This window comes from Aptenodytes patagonicus, chromosome 11 (assembly GCF_965638725.1).
Source record: "Aptenodytes patagonicus chromosome 11, bAptPat1.pri.cur, whole genome shotgun sequence".
NCBI classification, from domain to species: Eukaryota; Metazoa; Chordata; class Aves; order Sphenisciformes; family Spheniscidae; genus Aptenodytes; species Aptenodytes patagonicus.
The window spans coordinates 3,038,633-3,058,755 of record NC_134959.1 but is presented as its reverse complement, the minus strand read 5'-3'; the positions used below and the strand labels follow the sequence as shown (position 1 = coordinate 3,058,755).

At 61.4% G+C, this 20,123-nt stretch overlaps 1 protein-coding gene and 1 long non-coding RNA gene across 2 annotated transcripts; both read left to right on the top strand.

The window, feature by feature from the left end:
• The first annotated feature begins 3,276 nt into the window (after positions 1-3,276).
• Positions 3,277-10,333, top strand: LOC143165508 (uncharacterized). The gene is made up of 3 exons (XR_012996265.1): positions 3,277-3,325; positions 8,620-8,708; positions 10,204-10,333. It is a non-coding gene; the product is annotated as an uncharacterized LOC143165508 (long non-coding RNA).
• A 2,618-nt stretch (positions 10,334-12,951) lies between these two features.
• GINS2 (GINS complex subunit 2) lies at positions 12,952-17,641 on the top strand. Its single transcript, XM_076348991.1, has 6 exons — positions 12,952-13,100; positions 14,008-14,122; positions 15,044-15,143; positions 16,220-16,346; positions 16,734-16,860; positions 17,372-17,641. The coding sequence occupies exons 1-5, from the start codon at positions 13,011-13,013 to the stop codon at positions 16,857-16,859; spliced, it is 558 nt and encodes a 185-aa protein (XP_076205106.1). The 5' UTR covers positions 12,952-13,010; the 3' UTR covers position 16,860; positions 17,372-17,641.
• Positions 17,642-20,123: the final 2,482 nt, after the last annotated feature.

Sequence of the window (20,123 nt, the reverse complement as noted above, 5' to 3'; positions counted from 1 at the left end):
TAGCGAGGGACGGGATAAGGCTAAAATCCCGTTCTGAAGTAGTGAATAGAACCGGGATGCCTCCAGTCGGGTCCTGCGGTGGGGTTCCCTGCAGTTCAGATTCCACAAAGCCACGAGGCAAGGTCTGAGGTTCAGCTCCTTGTCCGAGGAGGAGATGAAGATTTGAACGGTTGGGTTTGTCTCCCTGCTATGCAGGAGTAAGGTGTGCTGGGCATTAAAAAAGGGATTGGCACTTAAGTCAATAGCCTTTCCTAAGCGTGAGTCAGATAAGCTCGCAGGAAAGGAAAATGTTTTCACTCGTTCAATGAAAAACATGTAGCTAGCTCACAAGCAGCGAGATAAACGCGTTCCAGTGGCTGTTTTGCTACACATCCACGGCTGTGTGAAAAGAGATCCTGGAAACGGCAATGCTCCGGCAGCGTATGTCGGGAGTAGACTCTGCAAATCGCACGCGCTGCAGGAAGAGGACCGTTGTCTTACCGTGTAGAAACACCTCGTGAAACCTGACCTATTGTTCCAGAGGCAGATGTTATCTTAGCAAGACATGTTATGTTAGTTGCGAGAGATTGTCAGCCAACGCTGCCACATAAGCTGGTATGTCTCCTGAGCCGCAGGAAATGTATTTTTTTTTATTCTTTGCAACTAGAAGATGTCCTAATCGAGCTTTGATCATATATATGCTAATACAGTCTAATCTCTCCTTGCACGTACTCCCCCCTCACCCTCGTAAGACAAAGCAAAACGCGTATCGTCGGTCTGTAACCTGATGGAGACACATTGCTGGAAGGGGAGCAGCTTTTAATGCTTTGTCTTTCCCCTTTTTTTTTTATCTTCTGTTTGCTTTTGAATGAGGTCCTTTGAGTGTTTTGCCATCAGTAGAAGCCCAGGCTGGCTTTAAGCAAAAAGGACAGGCACTGCGGTGCTCAGATCTTATCTCACCTGTCCTGTTTGCGTTGAAGGCTGGACAAAAGGCAGCAATTTCATAAAGGCAAGGCAGCAATTTCATAAAGGCAAGGCAGCCCGCAGCCAACGGTGGCTCTTGTGAAAGAATGAGGAAGCTGCCACGCTCAGCGAAGGCTGCCTTCCCCTTCCCTGCTGATGTACCAAACCTACCTGCAGGAGCAAATGCTGGTTTCCTGGCCGGTGGATCAGCTGGATTCATCGGAGGGATTCAAGGTAACGCCTTTTAAAACTTCTGGGGAAGAAATCTTGGGGCAGGCGCCTGCATCTCCGTTGCTGGAGTCCCCGTGATAGCTGGGAAGATGGCACTGGGCATGGGTGTCTTACTCTTTTTTTTGTTGTTGTTTTGTTTTGTTAGCAATTAATTACATGCAGGTTTATTTATTCCTCCCCTCCGCCCCCCCATATTCAAGATTTGGAGATTTGGCATTTGCCTGCCCAGACGTTTAACTCCCAGCTCTTTACCTCATCCATAGGACCTCGGGCACTTGGAAATGCAAAATTATTCCCGTGTGGGATTTTCTTCCACTCTCAACCCTAATATTTCAAAACAGTAATAAACAGACCCCGCAAGCATCAAAATACCAGGACAAAGTGCTTGGGTTTCTGAGTGGGAGGACGCACGCTACTCTCTGCTGGATCCACGTGAGTGCTCGCCTTGAATCCTCCAGTCACAAGGGGGAGAACGAAGAGCCTTGAGCATGCATTGCTTCAAGCGCCCATTCGGTCTGAAACTAGGGGTCAGAGTGACCCGAGACCCAGCCAGCCACGAGGCGCGTCCCCAGGTGTGCCACCAGCTGATGGCCCAGGGCGCTTCCAGCTGTGGTCAAAAACTCCACGTACAGATCCAGCTTGAGAAACCCAGAAGGGAGCAGAGTTCGGGGGGCCCGTAGGCGTTATTTTCACCGAGAAACGAGACCGCCTTAAAATTGCTCGGAGAATCGGTGGCTGGTTGGGGCTAGATGCGCATCGGGAACGGTCCCCGCTCCTCCCGGCTTGTGCGGCATCACGAGTGGGAAGAGCAGATGGGTGGCAAGAGCCAAGGGGTGTCTTTGGTCAGCTCCTCACGCGCACAAGTGAGATACGTGTTCCCGGGGAACGTGCTGGTGCCGTATTCTCTCTGAGCTCGTTGCTCTGCGTGTATATGAGGGCTTTGGGGTTTTTTTTCTTCATTCAGCAGGTGAAGCAGTCCGCCGCTGGAGTTTTGCCCCCCTTCCCCCCTCCCATCTGCCGGCTGAGCTGCTCATGGGATGTCCCCTAGCCTATGTCAGCGTGAAAACCAGCAAAGACCTACCGCGTAACCCGTTTCAGCTCATTAGAGCTGACACGGGCGCGGGAAGCGGAGGAGCAGTTCAGCTGGCAGGACGGAGGAGCCGGAACCTTTTCGCCCGGCACAGCCGGAGCCGGGGGCAGGCAGATGTGCAGAGCCCAGCCCCGCTCTGCGTGGCGCTGGGGAGATGCACCGTTGAGAGACGGCCCCCTGCCCCCAAGAATTTCTTATCTAGGCGGCAGAGGTGCAGGCCGAGGAGAGGTGACGGTGACAGATGCAGGAAGCAAACCCGGGTCTCTTTGCTCCCTGGCTGGAGGCCTAATCGCTGCACTCTGCTGCTCTTCGTAAAACATCTCGAGATGCTCGGGCGGAGGGCATTACCGATACGGAAAGAGCACGCGGATGCTAATGGAGGAGGCTGTTAGCGGGGTGGACTTGCGGTTGACTGCAGCTTGGAAAATGGCCTCAAGGGGAAATGCGCTCAGCGTGCATTTGTGAGCTGCGCTTCTAGTTTGTGTTTTAATTCAGCTCCTGGAGCGGAGCTGGGTCACCCACCCTTGCCTGTAGGAGCTGTAGTGAGCTGGTCGGGATCGGGCAGACCAGGCTGGGCAAGCTGCTTCCTTCCCGTCCTGCCCGGGCTCCGTTAATCCCGACTCGAGTTAAACATCTCAACGCATCGTACTCCTGCGCTGCAAACTCCTCGTTTGCTTTACCCATCGCCCTGCAACCAGCCCTCCCGCAGCAGGCGGTGATTTCACTGTGCCGAAGTATCCGCTGAGGACTTTTATCGATTTGTTGGGGTTTGTTGTTTTTTTTTTTCCACTGTCGCTTTTAGACCACATTTTCATCCAGCCTTCTGCATCCAAAAGTACACCCTAGCTGCGTATTTTCCTTTGGTTTTCAGCCGTCGCCCTGCGAAAGGCGGCAGACGCGGATTCGGAGAGGACAGAAGCAGGTTGCCGGCTGGGCTTTCCAATAACGGGAGCGCCGCAAAAGGTGAAAGCGGTCCGTGCTCCTGCGTGGCGAGCTTGGCGCTTTGCAATCTGCCGGAGCCGCGATGAGGCAGACAGGGAACGCTGCTCTTAAAAATACCCGGTAGGTGGGCTGGGGGGTAACGGGTAACTCCTTGAGTGCTTCCGGGCAGCGCCGCACCGGCTGCAGCGTGGCAGCACTTTAGCTGGATGCGGGCAGGAGCGGTGCCAGGGATGTCCCGGTCTGCGCAGCATCAGCCCGCGAGGGCCGTGAGAAACAACGCAGCCCTTCCTAGAAACGTGGTCCGGAGCTTAAAAGACGGACCTAATTGAAAAAATGTATCGAGGTTGTACCAGGGGATAAAAGGGAAAGCTGGGCCAAGATTAACCTGGAGCTCAGCGAGCCGAGAAGCGCGGCAGCTGCGGCCAGGTCCCTAAGCCAATTCCCAGCCACGGCCTCCCAGCCACCCGCTGAATCCATGCCCGGCAGGGAGGCGGTTTGCTCTGGATGCAGGTCTGGCAGGGGAGCCCAGCACGCTCTGGTTTTGTGCTTCAGGTACGTGCTCGCTTTCCGTTTTGCTTCCTACCCCCCGCCACAGCAGCTCCTGGCTTGCTCGTGAGGGCTGCTGCCGCGGCCCGGTGCGTTTTCTTCGGGGGTGTTTTCTGCCTGCACGGTTCCTGCTGGTTGTTCGGTCTGCTGGTCCTGCCAAGAGCCTGTGCTTGGGGAATGCTGGAGCTGCTCCAGTTTCCCCGGAGCCTGCATCTTCAGCTGCTTCCTCGTGACATCCTCCTCCCTTCCCACGCCTGGCATCCCCTCCGGGTACCGCTCGCCTGCCCTGGATGGCTGCGAGCCTCCCCCAGCGTGGGGCTCCGGGAGGGGGTTTCTTTTCCCCTCCCAGCACCTACTGCCTTGTTGCCACCTCCAGCTTCAGCAAGTCCCGTGCAATGGCCCTGCAGCCCCCTTCTAGGGCGATTTCTGAGCCAGCCCTTTCCCCTGCTTGGGCCAGAAGAGACCTGGGGGGAGCAGGCGGCCTCGTTGCTCCGTTAGCACAGAGCCAGGGTGACGTGTTGCCTGCGTTAGCAGAGCCTGGGACTCTGTGACCCAGCAAGCTGCTTCTCCTCCCTCCTTTCTAAAACAAGCCCAGCTGGTGTTTGCAGGAGCAGCTCCTTCCAAGGGAGCCAGCAGAGCAGCTCTGCGGTGGGCTCGCCGGGCTCTGCTCCGCCGGGCTCTCCAGCTGAAGCTTTTCTTGTGGCCGGTGTTTGCAAAACACATCCCTCTCCCTGCGGTTCCTCTGGCGTCTGGGAAGCCGTGAGCTCACCCGACCCTTCCCCTTCCAGTGAAGTTATGAGGGTTGCCCTCTGTCCTCACCCCCTCGTCAGTGCTTCAGCCCCCTCCACCCTCCTCTGCACCCAGGCAGGATGGGGCCAGTGGGTCGGGGAGCGCTGAGCCCGGGGAGGGGAACAGCCCGGCTGCCGAAGGGCCACGGCCAGAACTGGAAAGCAGTCACGGGCCACATCAGAGGACCGCCCAGGGCGGTTGCCTGGGCTGGAGAGACAAGTCTTCGCTTGGAGAGCTCAGCCAGCTCCATACTGACCCACTGAGGAAGCTTTATGAGCCCACCCTCTCCTTCCCCCGGCCTGCTGGCTGGCTCTTGGTGGTGTTTGGTGGCCAGTTGCCCTGATGTGATGCTCGGCACGTCACAGCCCCGGTCCCGCCATGGGCAGTGGGAGCTCCTGGGAGGGACCTGGAGCAGAGGCAGGCTGCGTGAGGGTCTCACGGTGCCTGTGGAAGGGGGATGTCTGGCCCGTGAAGCTGCTCCCGTGCTCGGGACTCGGATCTGCCTAACGCTGGTCATCCGGGGTTTTCTCCATTAGCGAACAGGGCTCCGCACCGGAGGGTCTCCAGGCGGTACCCAGCCACCTCGAGGTGGCCAACCCCCACCCTATGAACTTGCCCAAGGGTGTCTTTGCTTCCCAGCCCGCGGGGAGGAGAGGAAGGGGTGTGCGATGCTGTGTTTGTGCCTATCGGCTGTCGCCACACCAGCTGGAGCAGTGCTGCAGCCCGCAGAGCTAACCACAGTTATTTTAGCAGGCCGATGTTTATGTTTACCTCCCTGCCGCAGCGAGCCATCGCTCTCGGTCGCTCACGGTTTTAGCAACAACCGCTGCTCCAGGCCAGGCTAATTCCAGCTCTCTTGGTTTTGGGGCCGTTTGTTCTCACCCAACAGCAGCGCACAGGTAGTTTTGGAGAGAGGCATCAAATGTGGAGGCGGGGGGGGGAGGATTTCTGCAGCTTAGACTGGATTTGTGCTGCAGTGTCAGGGCTGCCAGCGAGGGGTCCCTGGCCCCAGGGGACGCTGCGTGCACTGAGGTTGAGATGGGATCCGGAAAGCTTGCCAGGCTCTGGCTCAGAGCTTGTCCTCCAGCTCTTGGAGTCTGCAGCTGAACAGGCAAAAAAACCCCACATGAACCAGTTCATTTGTCTGTTTTTCTGGGGCAAAACTGAAGCCGCAGCTTGGAAACGCCTCTGCCCTGGCCCCTGCGTCCAGGGCCGGCGCCTGCAGCCGGGGTGACAGCCTTTCCCCTGTGCTGCCTGCCTGGCTCTGGAGTTCGAAACTTTGCAATAACTCACTTATTTGAGAAATTGGAGCCAGATGGGGGAGGAGATCAGCCCTTCCCATATTTGTGATTTTTCACCAAGCACGGCAGGAGCAGGCCAGCAGAAACTGGAGCAAAACCACCCGTTTCCCCTCCCCGCTCCTCTTTATGCCCATCCCAGCGGGCCTTGGTCTCGTGCGTGGGGCTCTGGTCTCGCCGGAGGCCTCCCAGGCTCCTGGGATCAGCTTGCTCCGATCTCCAGGCGAAGTTCAAAGCTTTCCCTTCGTTCCTGCCTGCAGCCGCGGGGCGTTTAATGTGCGGCCGGCAAACCCCGCACGCTGGCGCCCTGGATGTGAACCGCTGCTTCTCAGCTCTGTCTGAAAAGGAGGCGTCTCGGGGCCTCGCCTCCCAATTGTGGAGGTGGTGAACATGAAAAAGCCGCTGGCTCCTTTTAACGCAGGCAAAGGCGGCTGCTCCGGAGGCAGAGCCTTCGCCCGGCCGTCCTCGCAGCGGGGTGGTGCCCGACCCGGAGCTCTCATCCCGGGGGGTGGTGAGAAACCCCCTGCCTGGCGCTGTTCCCGCTGCCGGGCTGGTTTTCGGGCTGGCAGGTCAGACGGGAGGGGGAAGAGACCCTTTCTGGAAGCTGGAGAAGGTGAAGATGCTCCCGGAGGCTGGCAGCATCGCTGCTCTCTAGACGTTAGGACCTCAGGGATGCTGATGCCGGAGCTGGGTGTGGTACCTTCATACCAAACCAGTACTTGCCTTTCTAGGCGCTTGGTAGCCCCTCCGACTGCTCGTAGGGATGCTCCGTGGTCCGGTGGCTTCGGCTGCAGGCAAGGGGCACTCCTGCTCCTCTCTCTCTCAGCACCGGGCCGGATCGTGCAGCGGGGTGAGAGTGAAGCAGCATTTCCTCATCACCCAAGGGCTTTGCTGGGCTTGGACGGGGCTGGAGGGGGGGATGGATGGGAGGAGCCGGGACTCCACTAACCTGATTAACCAGGTTAGAAACCGACCTTGCAAAAATCCAAGCCCTCTCGCTGCAAACTCCTCCCGCCCTCCCAGGGCACGGCTGGTCCTGAGTGGGAACCCCCCCCCCCCGCCCAGCCTCGTGCCCTCGCTCCCCTCCTGCAGCCGAGAGCAGCCGGGCACGGTGGGGAGGTGGGATGCAATGGCGGGCATCGCGCCTCCGGCTCCCGGGACCGGGTAAGTGTTGTCACCCCTTCAGAGCACCGCGGCCGGCTTCGGCCCCGCTCCCCCTCCCCAGAGCACCCCCAGCCCCGCACGCCGGCTGAGCGTGTCCCCCCCCCCCCTCCTCCGCCACAGCTCGGCCGCCTGGGCAGCACGGCCGCCGCTCTAGTGACGCTCGCAATGAGTGTCTGGGGGGTTTTTTGGAGCGTGAACTCGTCGGGAATGCAAATGCTTCTTGGCCTGGTGCTGGCGCGGGAGCAAAGTTGAAGCCCCGGCACCAACCACCAGAAATCCTGCTGAAGCGGGGGGTTTCTCTGCCCAAGCACGTCTCCCGGCGCCGCGACCTAAGCGGTGCTGGCGTTTGGCCGCGGCGGGGACGCAGGGCTAAGAGCCAGCGGCGGTGGGGAGGGGGAGGCCGTGTCCTGCAAGGGCTTGGCCACGGGGGTCCGGTCCCAGAGGAGACCCCTCTGCGCCGTGGGGCTGGGTCTCCCCTGCACGACCTTCCTCCAGCCCCGAGCGGCTGGGGTGGCTGGTGGTGTGAGCCACCAGCAGGTGCCAAAAAACCAGAGAACTCGCCTCAAAACAGGTTTCTTGATATTTGGGCGGCCGCTGCGATAGCTGCAAAGTGGGGGTCCCGGGAGGGGGGGGGGGGCTCTGCTCCCAGCCCTGGCACAGCTCCCTGGCCGCAGGGATGTCCCAGCTTGGGGTGCCTGTGGGGAGCTGATAAAAAAAAAATGCAGAATTAAAACCAGCAATGGCAAGTTCCCGCTTCCCCTTGCCGGCTGCCGCCGGCCCGCCTCAGGGCTGCTTGGAAAGGCGAAGTAAAGCCGTGGCGGAGGTCAGGCAGGGGGAGCGGAGGGTTCGCTTGCCTCTCTGCGGGCCCCGGAGCTTGGAAGAGCAGAAATGAGTCACTGACCCTCATCCCAACAAGCTTTTCCCAGCAGCTGCGGGCAGGAGGCATGCATGTTTCCCAGTAAAGGGATTTTTGCCCAGAATAATTTTCAGCGTCTTAAAAAAAAAAAAAAAGCCGTGTCCCGCGATGGGAGTCATCCGCCCGAGAGCTCGCGGGGCATCAGGGATGCCCAAACGGAGCAGGACCCTGCCTTCCCCGGCAGCGCATCCCCGACTGCCACCGGCTGCTCCGGCTCAGCCCCGAGGGAGGCAGCCCCGGGTGCGATGCTGCAGCCGAGCGTCCCTCTGTCTCCCGCGGGTGGGCTCAGGGTTTTCGCTGAAAGCACCGGTTGCCTTCGTAAACGACCACCCCATTCCTCCCGCTCGCGACCTCCTCGCCTGCAAATGTTTGCAGCGCTGACCCCCGGGGGGGGGGGGGGGGGGGGGCGGAGAACCCGGGATGCGACTTCCCCACCCGGCCGCGGGGCTCCTTCTCCGCCCTCCCGAAGAAAAGTTCCTCCCGAAACTCGGCGGCCGAGATTGAGTCACTAAAACGCCGTGACATCACTAGCGGTTTTCGCTACCAAGCAGCCGTGCTTCCTGTTATGCCCAGGGGCCCGGGCGCCTATAGGGAGAGAGATACGTACGCATGCATAGGTGCGCGCTTTTAGCGAGCGATCGGGCGCGCTCTCCTTCCTCCCAGCATCGCTTCCCGCAAACCCTCGCCTCTCTTTTTTGCAGCGCCGGCGGCGAGGACCGGCAGCGGGGCCGGAGAGCTGGGTCCCGCTAAGAGGATGAAAACATGGGGCTCAAGTTATCCTGCCTGAAAGGTAGGTTTGGGTGGGCGTTGGGGTTTCTCCCGCTCCACGAAGGCATCTGGGGGACGGCCGTACGCGGAGGAGCTGTAGGTGTTTTTCTGCCGTGGGCAGGACCGGCGTGGTTTGGCACCCTGGTGGCATTTAAGCGAGTCCCCCGGAGCCGATTTCCCCATCCCCTACCCCCCAGCCCTCTCAAAATATAAGGGTCCGGTCCTGCGCTTGGAGCATCCTTGGGCTGATGGCATCCCACAAGAAATCAGGTGGGATTTCCTTGAGCCAGCATGGATGGGATGCTCGGGGTCGGCCCGGAGGCCGGGAGCCGGGGGGTACCCCCGGCTCCCGGCCTCCGGGCCGACCCCGAGCATCCCACATCCTTCGTTGCTCTGCTCCCCCCCCCCCCGGGGATATTCCAACCCGGGAGCTTTTTATCCTGCCGCTTTCCCCCAAACTCGAATTTTCTTAATGGAGTTAGGCTGGGGATGGCGGCAGTGATGTCTGCGGAGAGAGGGAAGGAGGAGCTTTTAATGCTCCCGGCCTCGCTGCGTTGGGCGAAGGCTGGATATCGCAGCTCCCATTAGCTCTGCATCCCTGAGCAGCTCGTATTAATCATCCTCGGGGTCGTTAGGGACGGGAGCTAACGAGCATCCCTCTCTTAAGACGCAGGGCCGCTTCTTCCCCGGCTTTTCCCAAGCGCAAACCCTACGGGAGACGCTGGCTGTGACGGGCGCGGCTTTGGACGCGTCGCCCGAAAACGAGCTCCGCGCCCACGTGCCCCCTCCCCGCCTCGGGGGACGCTGCTGCGGGTGGGGCTGGTGGCGTGGGGATCTGGGGGTCCCACAGACACACACACACACACACACACACACACACACACACCCCAGCCCAACACGGGGTGACTGAAGAGGAGAAAACTGAGGCAACCAGGGAGTCCCCGTCCTGCCCCAAAATCCGGGGCAGAGCCCCAGAAATGTCCCCCCGCGCCTCCGGACCCCTCTGACGAGGTCGGAATCTGCAATAAAATAAAAGACACCCCCGCCCCCTCACCACCCCCCGCCTTTTCCAGCTCCCTTACGTAAGGCAGGGCTTTATCCTTAATTAAAAAGAGATTAAAAATATCAATGTCTGTCCCCTCCGGGTATTTTCCTGCTTGGGAAGAGCTGAAACCTCCCTGGCTGCTGCCCGCCCCGCGCAGGGCTTTTCTCCTGATTAAAAAAGCAGATTAAAGCGATCCGCTCCCCGGGAGGGGGGCGGGCAAGCGGCCGAGGGGGGTGCTGCGGTATCCGCCTCTATCGGACACCCCAAAATCCAGGGCGGGGAGGAGGTGCGAGGCTACACCTGGCTGCTGGCGGGGGGGGGGGGGAAGGTGGTTGTGGATTCTCTAGTGGCTCGTAAGGGCTTGAGCCGGACATGGAGGTCCGGAGGAGGGCAGGGAAGCGGGGGATGCTGCAGCCCCACATCTGATCTTCTCCCGTCCCCGTGTCCCCCCCCCCCCCCCCCATTTCTGCAGGCTTGAAGACGTGCGTGAGCAGCGGGAACGGCAGCGACAGGACCCCGGCAGCGTCCCCGGGCGAGAAGCGCCTGCACGTGCCCTCCATCATCGTCACGCCGCCCACGCCCACGCCCACGGGGACCACCCTGTCCCGCGAGGCCCGGGGAGGGGGGCGGCCACCGCCGTGCAGCCAGTGCTGAGCGCGGGGACCCGGGGCGGGGGGGGGGGGGGGGGGGGGTACCACACGTCGGCCAGGCAGGATCTGTCCCCGCTCCGCCAGGATGGAGACGCAGCCGCCGGGGTGCGGATTGGCCGGATCCGGCACCCCGGGAGCTCCCTGGGGCCACGCAGGGCACCCACCACGCAGGGCACCCACCACCCAGGTGGGTTTGGACACCGGTGACCGGGTTTCCTCTCTTTTCCTAAAAACGCCGGGGAGGGGGTGGCACGGCGCAGCTCCTTCCCGGTGAATAAAGCCCCTGGGGCTCCGCACCCCACGGTTTGGCACCCGCCGCCTCCCTCGGGCTGTGTCGGCGGAGCAGGGGGTAGGCCGTCCCCCCCTAAAAAAAAACCCACCCCAAAGCTGACCCTGTGCCGGATGGGGGGGCCAAAAGCGGGGTACACCCCACCAGCCCCCACCTCTCCACCCGGATTGAAGAAGCCGGTTGCGAACGGCACCGGAAAAACGAACTCGGCGTCGCCTGCGACCCGCCCTCGTGGCCCCGCCGGATCGGCCGCATGCCGGGGAGGGAGCCGGGGGCGATGCTTCCCGGGGAGCGGCGGCACCAGGAGCCGGCGGGAGAGGCGGGAGTGTGAAAGCAGATGGAAATTTAATTTTTTAATGACAGCAGCAGATGGCAAAAGACACGCGAGTGGAGTCGCAGCGCGGCGGAGCCGTTTATAGAGCGACCGGCGGAGCCGCGGCGTGTGCCGGCGGCACCACGGGGGCCGCTCGGTTAACGGGTGGAGGGGAGCGGTGGGACCCTCCTCCTGCAGCCCCCGGTGGGGGGCGGGCAGGGGGGGTTCCCAGGGGTGCCCCTGGGGCAATCCTCGCCCCAAGGGTCGGGGTCACTCCCATGGGCGCCCCGGGGCTGAGCCCCAGGCGGTTGGGGCGGGGGACTGGGGGGAGCTGGCATCGCCGGCATCCTTTGGGGGCTTTCCGTGGTGACCTGCAAGGCCCCCCCCCCCCCAAAATCGCCCAGAGCGGCGGGTGCCGGCGGCTTCGGCTGGGCTGAAGGTGGGCGGGTGGAGGGAGGGAGGGATGGAGGGAGGGATGATGTGGTGGTGCGTGGACAGACAGCGAGCCGGGGGGCGGCTGCTGCTCTGAGGCATGGATGAGCGGATGGAGGGTGGCCGGAGGCCTGGGTGGGTGGGTGGGTGGAGGAATGGATGGAGCTATGGGTGGGCGGGTGGAGGCGTGGATGGGTGGGTGGGTGGGTGGGTGAATGGAGGCCTGGCTGGCTGGGTGGATGGAGGCATGGAGGGGTGGGTGGGTGGGTGCATGGAGGGGGGGGTGGGTGGGTGGGTGGATGGAGGCATGGAGGGGTGGGTTGGGGGTGCATAGAGGGGTGGGTGGGTGGATGGAGGAGTGGGTGAGTGGGTGGGTGGAGGTGTGGAGGGGTGGGTGGATGGAGGGGGGGGTGGGTGGGTGGGTGGATGGGGGGGGGTGGGTGGGTGGGTGGGCGGGCGGGTGGAGGTGTGGAGGGGTGGGTGGATGGAGGAGTGGGGGGGTGGGGGGGTGAATGGAGGCCTGGCTGGCTGGGTGGATGGAGGCATGGAGGGGTAGGTTGGGGGTGCATAGAGGGGTGGGTGGGTGGGTGGGTGGATGGAGGCATGGAGGGGTGGGTTGGGGGGTGCACAGAGGGGTGAGTGGGTGGGTGGAGGCGTGGAGGGGTGGGTGGGTGGACGGAGGGGTGGGGGGGTGGGTGCATAGAGGGGTGGGTGGGTGGGTGGAGGAGTGGGTAGGTGGGTGGGTGGTGGGGGGGTGGAGGCATGGAGGGGTGGGTGGGTGGAGGCAGGGATGGAGGAGCGGATGGATGGCCGGACGGGCAGATGAGCGGAGGGAAGGGGACGGGCGGGCGACGGCGGGTGCCTGAGCACGGGTGGCCGCAGGGGGACAACTGCACGGACGGACGGACGGACGGAGAGACGGCTGCCGCTGGTCCGTGCGCGGGAGGGAGGGAGCACAGGCCCACCCGTCCCCCCGCCCGCCGGACCGCCCCAGGGTGCCCCGGCCCCCGGGCCAGGCCCCGGGGACACCCGCCCGCGGCCGCGGGCTCCCCGCGATCGTCCCCGCGGGCCGCCGCCCCTCCCGGCCGCCAGGGGGCGGCAGCGGCGGGCGCCGCGCACATGCGCAGAGGGTGAGGGCGGGGGCGCTGCGGGCCCCGCGGCGCCCGGCAACGAGTGCTGAGCGCTGATTGGCCGAGCGCCCCCGAGGGGGGGCGCCGGGATTGGTCCCTCTGAGACCGACCCAACCCTCCCCCCCGCCCCCCCCCCGGCCGGGCCTGGCCGCGGGGCCCGAGCCGGAGCGCGGCGCGAGTAGGACAGCCAATCAGAAAAGGGTGCGCCGTGGTAACCAATGGCCGGCCAGCGCCGCCCGTGGGAAACCAATCAGCGTGCTCCGAGCTGCGCCAGACCCCGCCCCCACGCGGAGACCGCGAAAACGCTCCCGGCGGCGGGAAGCGGGGCGCCTGTGGGCGGGGCCTCGCCGCCGCGCAGCCAATGGGGAGGGCGGGCTCGCGGCGGGCCCGGTTCCGGTTCCGGTTCCGGTTCGGTGCCGGTGCCGGTTCGGCGCCGGCCGGGGCCCCCTCGTCGCCGCCGCCGCCATGGAGCCGGCCGAGGCGGAGTTCCTGGCCGAGAAGGAGCTGGTGACGATCGTGCCCAACTTCAGCCTCGACCGGATCCACCTCATCGGGGTCGGCGGGGGGCGGGGACAGGCCCGGGGGGCTCGGGGGGACGCGGCCTGGGGGCCAGGGGCTCGAGGAGATGAAGGGCAGGGCCTGGGGACACGGTGAGGGACCGGGGGGGACAGAGCCCGGGGGGACTGAGGACAGGGGCCGGGGGGGGCTTATGGGGGAGGCCGTGGGGGCGGGAGCGGGGGGGGGGGGGGGGGCCGGGGGATCGGGATTGAGGGGCAGGAGCCGGGGAGGTCGGGGGGCTGAGGGGGTTGGGGACGGGCCGGGGCGGTTGGGGACGGGGGGGAGGGGCTGGGGGGCATGGGGAAGGAGCTGGAGGGATTGGGGGGCTGGTGTGGAGCTGGGGGGGGATTGAGGGAGGGGGGGGGAGGTCGGGAGCGGGGCAGGGCAGCCCCCCCAGGAGGTTTGGGAGGGGGCGGCGCTGTCCCCCGCCTCCCTGGCGCCTTCGCACCTGAGCCTTGGCTGGGGGCTGGGGGCTGGGGGCGGGGGTGACCGGCTGCCCTGGGTGCTGAGCCCCCAGCTCTGGCAGCGGGGGCCCAGGATCCGGGGCGCTGGTGGTGCGAGCTGCGCTCCGCCGCCACGTGCCTCTGGAAGCGCCTCGGCCTGAGCCCGGGGGGCTGCGTTTCCACGGTGGGCGCCATTTCTGGCTATAACTTCCGCGAAACGCCTCGGAATAGAAAACGCGCCGGAACCGTTAGTTATTACTTCTGAAGGGAGAGGAGGAAAAGCCTGAGAGCAAGAACGATGGCAGCGAGAGGAGGAAATTCAGATGCTATTTGCCTCGGGCTTTTCAAAATCCCCTGGAAGCTCACGCTCTCTAGGACGGCCGAGGCCAGATTAGCAGACGAGCGCTGCGGTGTCCTGGCCCTCGCTGCTGCCTTACTCTCCTCTTCAATTCCTCTTCCAGGGAGATCTGGGTCCTTTCAATCCCGGCTTGCCGGTGGAAGTGCCTGTCTGGCTGGCCGTTAATCTGAAGCAGAGGCAGAAGTGTCGGCTGATTCCTCCGGAATGGATGGACGTTGGTAAGGATGGCGGCTTCGGCCCTGGGCTTCAGTGGGTGCAGCAGAAACACGAAATAAAAAAAAAAAAACCCCAAACATCTCTGGTTTTCACCGTTAGTGGGAAGCTTAATTCAACAAGCGCAAAGTAATTCCGAGAGAAGGATCTAACGTTCCACCGCTGGAAGTCTTTATATTTACCGGAGGTGTAATCTTCCCGGTTAAGTCAGGTATTTAACTTCTCTTCCTCTGGTGAGGAGGAAGAACGAGGGTTAGATTGACTCCCCAGCCCTGACGCTCGTCTTCAGCAGCAGCCGCCGGTCTTCCTGAGCGGCGCTCGCCTCTCTCGCGAGGCTTGTTCGGAAGGAGCTTTGGGGACCTCGGGTGGCGCTCCGTCAGGAGGCAGACCTCGGAGAGCGTATACGTGTGTTAACCGCCGGCTCGCGCGCTCCGTGAAATCATTTTCCTCGAGGGCGTCGGAAACGGGCGGGCGTCTCGCTCCCTAAAAAGTGAGAATCGTGGCGCCCTCCCTTGCGTCGTCTCGAGGGAGACTGAGAAAGAGAAGAAGCCGACACTAATGGAGCTGCAGGAGGAGGGAGACCTGCACCAAGCGTTCCTGCTTCATTCACTCAAGGGCGCAAACGCTAATTAGCGCGAGTGCTCTGTGGGTGAAGGGACCGTCCCCCGACAGGCCATCAGTTCGGGGAATGAAGCCGGTGCGGATCCAGCCTCCCGGCACGGCGTGCTAAGCGCGGCTCCGATGTCGGCGTCCTCGTGCGCTTCGTTGCGGAAACCTTTTTCCTCCCGCACGTTGATTCAAGCTTGGGCAGAGAGTTGGGCCTACAGAAAGAGCGCGTGGGTTTTCCTCGGGGTGGGGGGGGGTTAGAAATGTGCCTGGAGCGTTGAAGGTCTGGCAACTCCTGACCATTCCCGCTTGTGTTTTAGAAAAACTGGAGGAAATCCGGGACCAGGAACGTAAAGAGGAGACCTTCACTCCGATGCCCAGTCCCTATTATATGGAACTCACAAAGCTGCTGTTAAACTAGTAAGTAGGAAATGTATTGTAACAGTTTCCGCCCGAGTACACGCTTGCGTGGACAATTTTTCAAGCTTTCGTTGGCAGCAACCCCGGAGGGCGGTGGGAAAGTGAGAGTTAATGGAGGTTTATTTCACAGCGTGCCAAGATCTCGTCGCAGCAGTTTTCTCATGGTAACTTTGCATTTCAGTAACTTGGGGATTGCTTGTTCTGCAGCCTGGTAATTGGGGCTGTGCCGCTTTATTGAGCGGCAGCTAAGCGTAGAGGCCTTGAGGATCAGCAACACATTCCGTGGCTGCAATCTGTTCAGCAGCCTAAACCCTCCAGGCTTCTTCCTTGGCTCTCCTTCAGGAGGAAAGCTCCTCTTTCCTCGGCCCGAGAAGCAGGAGACCAGGGATATTCCGAGTCTGAACTCCTGCCTGCTGAGGCATTTCACTTGTAAAATGTGCTGGCTGGTATTTTTTTCTCAGCACGGACTCTTCTGACTTTAAGCCCTCGATTACGGCGGGGTGGTCATTTAAGCGCTGGCTTTTCCTCTGGAGGTGACGCTTTTGGCGTGCGGCTCCTTCCCTCACGCTAGAATAACCCTGACAGCTCCGTCCGTGCGAATTGATCTGATCTCTCGAGGTCCTTATGGCAGCGCTGAATTGCCTTAATGGGAGGATGTGGCACAACTCGTACGGTCCTTTCAACTTAACGCTCTCTGATAGAGCCACGAGAGCACGGAGCCGGGGCTTTAATCGCAGCCGAGTCCTTTCAGTTCCCTGGCTGCCCGTGACTTTGGCCGGGTTATCGGCCCTCCGTGTACCTCGTACCAGCTGGGCAATTAAAGAGCAGAAGGATTCTAGTGAGAACCAGATGCCGCGTCAGAGCTGAGCGTTCCTGGGTAAATAAACCATCCCAAAAATCCCAGCAGCAGCAGTACCAGGCTGGATTTTAATGTTGAGTTGCAGGTTTTTTTCCCTCTACGGCGAACTGCTCTGCTTATGCCTCCGAGGGCCGAAGAACCGCCGACGTTACTTGCGCCGGCGACATAACGTACGAGTCCCTCGCAGCCTGTTCCGATCTGCTCTCTCCTCCCCTAGCGCCTCGGACAACATCCCCAAAGCCGATGAGATTCGAACGCTGGTGAAGGATACCTGGGACACCCGGATAGCCAAGCTGCGGCTGTCTGCGGACAGCTTCGTCAGGCAGCAGGAGGCTCACGCCAAGGTGCGGCGGGGACGCGCGGGAGAGGTTTGCCAGCTCTGCGCTGGGAGGATTCCAGATGCCGTGCGATTGTGTGGGCTTGTGACTGATGAGAGCTGCTCGTGAAAACGCTGGTTGGGGCATGTTTTTCCCGGGCTTGTGGATACGTCAGTTGGGAACTAAAGCCATATGCCGAAACCTCGATTTATGGGCTGATTGCGGCTCCCCGTGCGTTATGGAAATAGCGCGCTCGTTGCTCGTGTGCTTCTCTTGACCGGGGGTGGCAGCTGGGCCGGTCCCTTGGGGTGTCACTGAAGGAAAAGTGTGGGCTGCCAGAGCTGCTTTCCGAGTTCCTTGTCCTCCGCTGCGGCCGGGCTGTTTCCCCAGATTCTGCTATTTTTTCTTTTCTAGCTGGATAACTTAACCTTGATGGAGATCAACACGACGGGGACTTTCCTTACTCAAGCCTTAGATCACATGTACAAGCTCCGGACCAACCTTCAGCCTGGCGAGGGTGCCCGCTCCCAGGATTTCTGAGGTACTAGCCAGGCCGGCCCCCAAACCTCCCGGGAGAGGGCGGTGGAAGGGAGCAGGCTCCGTTCCTCACCCCCGGGACCTTCATCAGGCCAACCTCCGCCCCCCCCCCCCTCGGCACGGGTCTCCTGAAGCCACCCGAGCCTCGTCTCCCCTCGTCTGCGGGCAAACCCCTCCTCGGCAGTAGCCGCACGGCAGGCAGGGGTTCCCCCTTCCGCGGGGGAGAGAGCAGGCAGCCTCGCGGCCGGTGGGGAATCGCTCCGGAGCTGCCGACGGTGCGGGGAGCGTCCCCGCGCGGTAGCTCCTACGCGTTCCCTCTTGGCAGGGGTCGGCCTCTCTCTCTCTCTCGGGTTCGGAGAGCTGCTTGGTGCAGGCGGTGGCTTGCCAAGCGCGAGGCTGCTGCCTAATGATGTCAGGCAGATCTCTCCGCCCTGGAGAGTGTGGGTGTACTTCATAGAGGGAACTTCTGAGGGCAGCACAGGCCACACACTTGCTTGAAAGCAATAAATTTCTAGGCGGTGCTTCGCCACGAATTTTCTCAGAGCCTTGAAAAGGGGGGAGATGTGCCAGCAATGAGAGGTGTCTGCTGCTCTGCTGGGGAGATCAGCTGGGAAGCAGATCCATCTGCTCTTTGGAGAAGGACAAAAGAAAATGGCTTTCCCTCCCCAAAGCCCAGGCTGTCTTGTAGTATCATACGCCCGCCTTTTATTTTTTTTATCTGAAACTCTGTGTAAAAAAAAAAAAAAATAAAACAAAAAAATTGCAGCCGAGTGAACGGCACCGGATTAGTCCCCGTGTTTTGTCGCGGGCTGGGCGTCAAGCCTACGCGGGTTAAACAACGCGTGGAAAAACCCCCGGCTCTCCTCCTTTGGCTCCGGCCCCCTTCCCCTGCGGCAGACCGAGGGGCGAGGGCAGGATCCTCGCCGGCGTTGAGTCCGCCTTGATGGCAGATGTAATTATTACGGGCGAGGAGGGGGGAGAAGGCTGGCTGGAACCCAACGGCGGCGAAGCCGCGAGCGGTGCCCTTCCCGGAGCATCTGGGCCGGCCTCTGCCTGGCTCCTGCCTGCCATCTGCGCCCTGCCTGCCTCGGCCGCTTCCCCCGGCGCTGCCCGCGGGCAGCAGCGGTCGGGGGTCCCCCCAGCCGAGGGCTCCGACGAGGTGAGGGTGGCGGGAGCTGCTCCCCCCCCCCCCCCCCATTCCCGCCCCGGGGCTGGCTGGGGGATGCCGGGAGCGGGGCCGCTTTCCCATCGCCGGCGGGGGAGAAAGAATCCTTTGCCGTCATTGTGGAAGAGTTTATTTTTCTTGGTTTTTGGATGTTTTCAGAAATTACAGCAATATATTCATAAATACCTAATTACTACATTCAACAAATAATATATTACATTACAATTAATTCAAACAAGTACACTTAGAACATGTTTAGGGTTGGGGGTTTTGTTGGGTTCCCCCCCCCCCCCCCCCTCCTTTTTTGGGGGGTTTTTGTTTTCTTTCACGGGGTCTCAACTGCCCCCGGCGGGCTCTGCCTCGCCCTTCCCTCCTCGCAGCCCTGCCAGGCTCTGGCGCAGCTGCTCGAGCGAATTCTGCGCGGGGTACGTACAAAGAGACGCGACCGCTCGCCGTGGGCCCCGGGGGGGGGAATAATTCTGAGAAATCGGTCCAAAATACGCGATTACGGGCTGGTGCGGGGCGGGGGGGGGGGGGGGGGGGGGGGAAGTCTCGGTACAGGAGCTGCCGCGAAGCGAGGCATCATCCCAGCCAGGCTCCTGCCCACGGCCTCGCTGGGGCACGGCGGCGGCGGCGAGGGATAAATGGCCGATGATTTTCCGTCCCTGGCTTCCTCCCTCCCGCCACCGCAGCACCGCGGGAAGGGGAAAAAGCGAGTCGAGCAGCAAGCGGTATTTTGCCGTGTTAAAATTCATCGTGAAGCCCGGAGTTTGGCAAGCGGCTAGGCCAGGGGCTGGCGACGCAACTGGGGATTTAAAAAAGATTAAACTAATTTCTGTCACAAGGGCATTTTTTTTTTTGCTTTTTAATCTTGCACAGCTTCTTTTTTGGTGAAGCCAATGGGAGACCGGAGGGGGGGGGCGGCGGGGGGGGAGGTTGGGGGGGGGGTGTTAATGCTTTCTTTGCGAGTGCAACAAGGGAATTTAAAGCAGAAAGCAGAGGTCACCTTTTCCCGTAGACGTGAGCTTGTCTCGTGGCGAATTTAAAAAACGCAATAAATAATTGAAAAATAAAATAATAATAATAATAATAATAAAAAAAAAAAGCCTCCCCGGGGAGTTGGGGCGCGCAATGATTAGGAAGTGGCTAAAAACGGCACCGCGTGGGGCCGAGCCTGGACCCGCCGCCCTGGCCCGGCGCTGCCGTCGCGCTTCACCGCGCGGGCGGGGAGAGCTCGACCCGGCTTGTCCCCGTAGTGCCGCCAACCCCCGTGCCAAGCCGTGGACCCCCGCGGGCAAAGCCCGGCTCCCCCTGCCCAAACTGCCTTAGCGCCGCTCTGATTGTCTCGGTATTTTTTTTTTTTGGGGGGGGGGGGGGGGGGGTGACGGGGACAAGGACACCCCCGTGCCACCCGTCCCCAAACCCTCCGGCCCTCTTGGCGCAATTGCTTTGTATTTCTAATTTGGCAGAGGGAGCCCGCGCAAGGCTGAGGGGACCGCCTGGCGCCCCAGCACCCGCAGCTGCCCAGAGGGACCAGGGAAAGACCCAGAAACCAAAGAAAAAGGGTAAAAAAAACCCCACCAAACCCACCCCAAAAACCGGGAGGTTGAGGGCGGCGGAGGGGCTCGGCTCCGGGTCGCCGAGGGACTGGCGGTGGGACAGCACCCGCCCCGCTGGGAAAGGGGATTGATCCCCCCTCCCCCCCCCCCCCCGTTTCTAAATTCTTTTAAAACACTTCAGTATCTTTTCTGTCCTGACCAGCAGCAGCACAAACACTAAAAGCGAGTTAATCCTTTTGCCAAAAAAAAAAAAAAAAAAAAGAAAATAAAAAAGGGGGAGGGAGAAAGGGGGGGGGGAGGAAAAGAAAAAAGAAAAAAAAAAGCAGAAACATATTAAAAAAAAAGGCAAGCTTTTTATGACAATAATTAAAGTAATAAAAACATACAAAACTTTTTTTTTTTTAATATATGTACACAGTACAAGGCTGAAGCACCTTTTTTTTTTTTTTTTTTTTTTTTTTTTGACTCTTAAATCGCAAAACCCCGGCGACTGGCTCCGACAAGGTCACCCCGCCGGGGCCCACCGCCGGCGCGTGTCTGTGC

What these genes read in the sequence shown, in the direction of transcription:
- GINS2 (XM_076348991.1), top strand. Translation starts at nt 13,011, where the DNA reads ATGGAGCCGGCCGAGGCGGAGTTCCTGGCCGAGAAGGAGCTGGTGACG. An exon ending in ACCGGATCCACCTCATCGGG is followed by an intron (nt 13,101 to 14,007) that starts GTCGGCGGGGGG and finishes TTCCTCTTCCAG; the next exon opens with GGAGATCTGGGTCCTTTCAA. An exon ending in AGCAGGAGGCTCACGCCAAG is followed by an intron (nt 16,347 to 16,733) that starts GTGCGGCGGGGA and finishes TTTCTTTTCTAG; the next exon opens with CTGGATAACTTAACCTTGAT.